Source organism: Colletes gigas, unplaced genomic scaffold (assembly GCF_013123115.1).
Source record: "Colletes gigas isolate AHSC1104 unplaced genomic scaffold, ASM1312311v1 Colletes_gigas_Sc00023, whole genome shotgun sequence".
NCBI classification, from domain to species: domain Eukaryota; kingdom Metazoa; phylum Arthropoda; class Insecta; order Hymenoptera; family Colletidae; genus Colletes; species Colletes gigas.
The window spans coordinates 4172502-4176243 of NW_025106652.1; the positions used below are offsets into that span (position 1 = coordinate 4172502).

Sequence of the window (3742 nt, forward strand, 5' to 3'; positions counted from 1 at the left end):
ACTCTGAGACATCGGTCGTTCGCGAAGCGTACGAAAACACGCTCAACGCGGAGTCGCAGTCCTGCAATGTAGTCACGAATGATCAATTAAATTCACAATTAACTCGATTTTGGGATATCGAACAAATCCCAACACTCGGTCACCTTCCAGCTCACCCGTGCGAGGAGCATTTTAATGAGACGGTAAAGCGAGACTCCGACGGCCGGTTTATTGTTACGATTCCGTTTAACTCGGACCTGGCAAAGCTCGGCGATTCATATTCCATGGCGGAGCGTAGGTTCTTCGGCTTGGAAAGAAAATTGAACAGGACACCTGTTCTGAAAGCAGAATACGTGTCCTTTATGAGCGAATACCTCGCACTGGGTCATATGACTCAGGTAAGTCGGGACTCTCGAACGCAGGCCGGTCCTGCCTATTACCTGCCACACCATGCGGTGACAAAGGCAGCAAGCACAACGACCAAGATGCGCGTTGTATTTGACGGATCCGCGAAAACCAGTTCCGGATATTCTTTAAATGATACTCAAGAGATCGGTCCTGTTGTTCAGGACGATCTATTTTCCATACTCATTAGATTCAGACAGCATCAGATTATTTTGAGCGCCGACATCGCCAAGATGTATCGGCAGATTTTAGTCGCTCCCGAGCAGCGAGTTTTTCAACGGATTCTATGGCGCGAAGAACCTACGCTCCCATTAGAAACGTACGAATTGAATACGGTTACATACGGCACTGCGTCCGCGCCGTTTTTAGCGACCTGCGTCCTTCGGCAAATTGGATTGGATCAGTCTCATCTAGATCCAGTAATAAGTAATATCATCATCCACGACTTCTACGTGGATGACTTGCTAACGGGCGCGGAAACAGTAGAACAAGCAATAAAAATTAATTCCGAGTTCCATGATTTTTATGCGGACCTCAGGTCATTAACACGGCTCGCAATTCCTCGGTGCGTATTGTGCCCGAATCCTGTGCAGGTAGAGATGCATGGGTTTTGCGATGCCTCCGAACGGGCATTTGGGGCGTGCATCTACCTGCGCACGATTTCAGAAACGGGCAAAGCATTGACCCAGCTCCTCTGCGCAAAGACACGCGTGGCACCGCTTAAAACAATAAGCCTTCCTCGCTTGGAATTATGTGGTGCATTATTACTAGCGCAACTTGTGAATAAGGTTCGAGTAGCGTCCCGCAGTCAAAAGGTCCAAGAATTCTATTGGACCGATTCAATGATAGCACTAGCGTGGATCAAGGGGTCCCCGAACCGATGGAAAACCTTTGTAGCGAACAGGGTTTCTGAAATTCAAACACTTTCGACGGGACCATGGAACCACGTACTTTCTGGGGGCAACCCAGCTGATTTATTGTCGCGGGGAGTCAAGCCTTCCGCTTTGGACAAGCTATCTTTTTGGTGGAACGGTCCATCATGGCTCGCACAGCCATCAACGGAATGGCCAATCACTGGGTCTATCCCAGCAGAAGTTCCTGAAGAAAGGGCCATTTCTTGTATTGTAATAAGGGAAATCGCATCCCAAGTACCGGGGTTCCTATTAAAATTCTCAAACTACACACGTTTGCTCCGTGTGATTGCGTACTGCTTAAAATTCTATCACACAGTAAAACATAGAGTGAGTCTTCGTAACAATCGCACCACTCGCCCGTGGAGCACTCAATTGACGGTGCAGGATCTTGATCTTGCAGAGGTAGTCATCCTCCGATTAGTACAAGGTAATGCATTTACGCAAGAACTGTCTGACTTGCGTAAAAACCAAACAGTGACATCCAATAGCCCGCTGCGGTCATTAAACCCATTTATTGACGACAAGGGGCTCATTAGGGTGGGCGGTAGGCTTGCCAATGCGGAGCTAAAATACTACCAACAACACCAAGTGATTCTACCGAAGAATCACCATGTCACGCGAATGATTATTCGTCGTGCACATGAACGCGTTTTACATGCCGGTTGCGAAACGGTATTATCAATGGTTCGAACGCGGTATTGGCCATTGACGGGACGCAATCTGACCAAGGGGATAATCCGAACCTGCGTTAAATGTAATAGAGCTGCGCCAAAGGGTACCAGCTATCTGATGGGGCAGTTGCCTGCACCGAGAATACGAATAAGACCGCCGTTCTTTTCTACCGGTGTCGATTACGCGGGTCCTTTCTACCTGAAAGAAAGGGTCCGTAGCAAGACGACGACTAAAGCCTACCTTTGCGTGTTTATTTGCTTAGCCACAAAGGCCGTCCATTTAGAAGTAGCTTCAGATTTATCGACGGATGCCTTTTTAAATGCGTTGAAACGGTTTGTTGCGCGAAGAGGCCGGTGTCGCGAAATATATTCAGACAACGGCACCAATTTTGTAGGAGCACGCAATGAAATGCAGAGAATCAAAGAGTTCTTTGCAGACCAAAAACGAAGGGATACCCTCTCTGAATTTACGGTCACTGAGGGTATGCAGTGGCATTTTATCCCACCATACTCTCCACATTTCGGGGGATTGTGGGAGAGCTGCGTGAAGTCCGCGAAACGGCCTTTGACTCGAGTCGTTGGGGAAACTCGGCAAACATTTGAAGAACTGGCCACTGTTCTGGCGCAGATAGAGGCGTGTTTGAATTCTCGGCCACTATGTCCTGTATCAACCGATCCCACAGATCTGAATCCCCTCACTCCTGGTCACTTCCTCACCGGCAGCCCACTCATGGACCTTCCATATCCTGACGTCACTGACGTCAAACCTACTCGTTTAAGTCGGTTTCAGCTACTCCAAGCAATGTCGCAGCACTTTTGGAAACGGTGGCAGTTGGAATACCTCCATCAGCTGCAACAGCGACATAAATGGAAAATCGCTGTACCAGAAGGATTCGGAGTGGGCACGATGGTCGTCATCAAAGACGCTAGTCTCCCTCCTCTAAGATGGAAACTAGGAAGAATCACGGCTCTACACCCAGGCACTGACCAGATCACCAGAGTCGTTTCCATCCGGACAGCCGATGGAGTCATAAAGCGACCTGTGGCAAAAATTTGCATTTTGCCTACGGAGGATGAAAGTTCATCCCCAAAGGATCAGCCTGGATCGAGTGTTAATCGTGACACAAAAAAAAATGAATCCGCGGCAGCCGAGCCTGCATGTGTATAAACTTTCTCAATGTTAAGTGTAGTAGAATATTTAGATTTACGTTGCAAGATCATCAACCATTGTACCATTTGTAAATAGTAGCTTAGGATGCCTTGCAATCGAATTAGATATAGATATGTGTTAAACTAGTACACTACCACTGTTGTTTGTTCCATGTTTTTGGTATTTATTGATATTTCTTTTGAACGACAGCCGTTCAAGGTGGGCGGCATGTTCGGTAAACGAAAGCTCGCTCATTCCGCTGGCCAACTCGAGTTGTTTCCGGTCCTTTATGTTGCCAGATGCGGGATCGGTACTACGTTGCAAACGTCTTCGAGTCTCTCGCATCTGGCAAATGTCAATGTAAAAGAATAGCATTTTTGGAAAACGAAAGAAACGCGACACTCGAGTTGACCAGCGAAGGGCTATATTGTTCCGCGGGTGGTACGGTCGTCGAGGCCAAATGTAGGCACCGACGACAACGGCCATCGCCGACACGCGGAACAATATAGCCATAAAAACAGACGTAGACCAGACGCAACCCCTTGTTGCGTGGATAATCCGGAGTTCCGTTTCTTCCTCGATAAATTAACGCGGCCGTCGACTTGGGGAGGAAACCTCGGCCA

The 3742-nt window shown here is 48.1% G+C and overlaps 1 protein-coding gene across 1 annotated transcript; it reads left to right on the top strand.

Annotated features, from left to right (window-relative positions):
- Positions 1-263: 263 nt before the first annotated feature.
- On the top strand, positions 264-3137 carry LOC122401315. Its single transcript, XM_043403382.1, has one exon. The coding sequence runs from the start codon at positions 264-266 to the stop codon at positions 3135-3137; it is 2874 nt and encodes a 957-aa protein (XP_043259317.1).
- Positions 3138-3742: the final 605 nt, after the last annotated feature.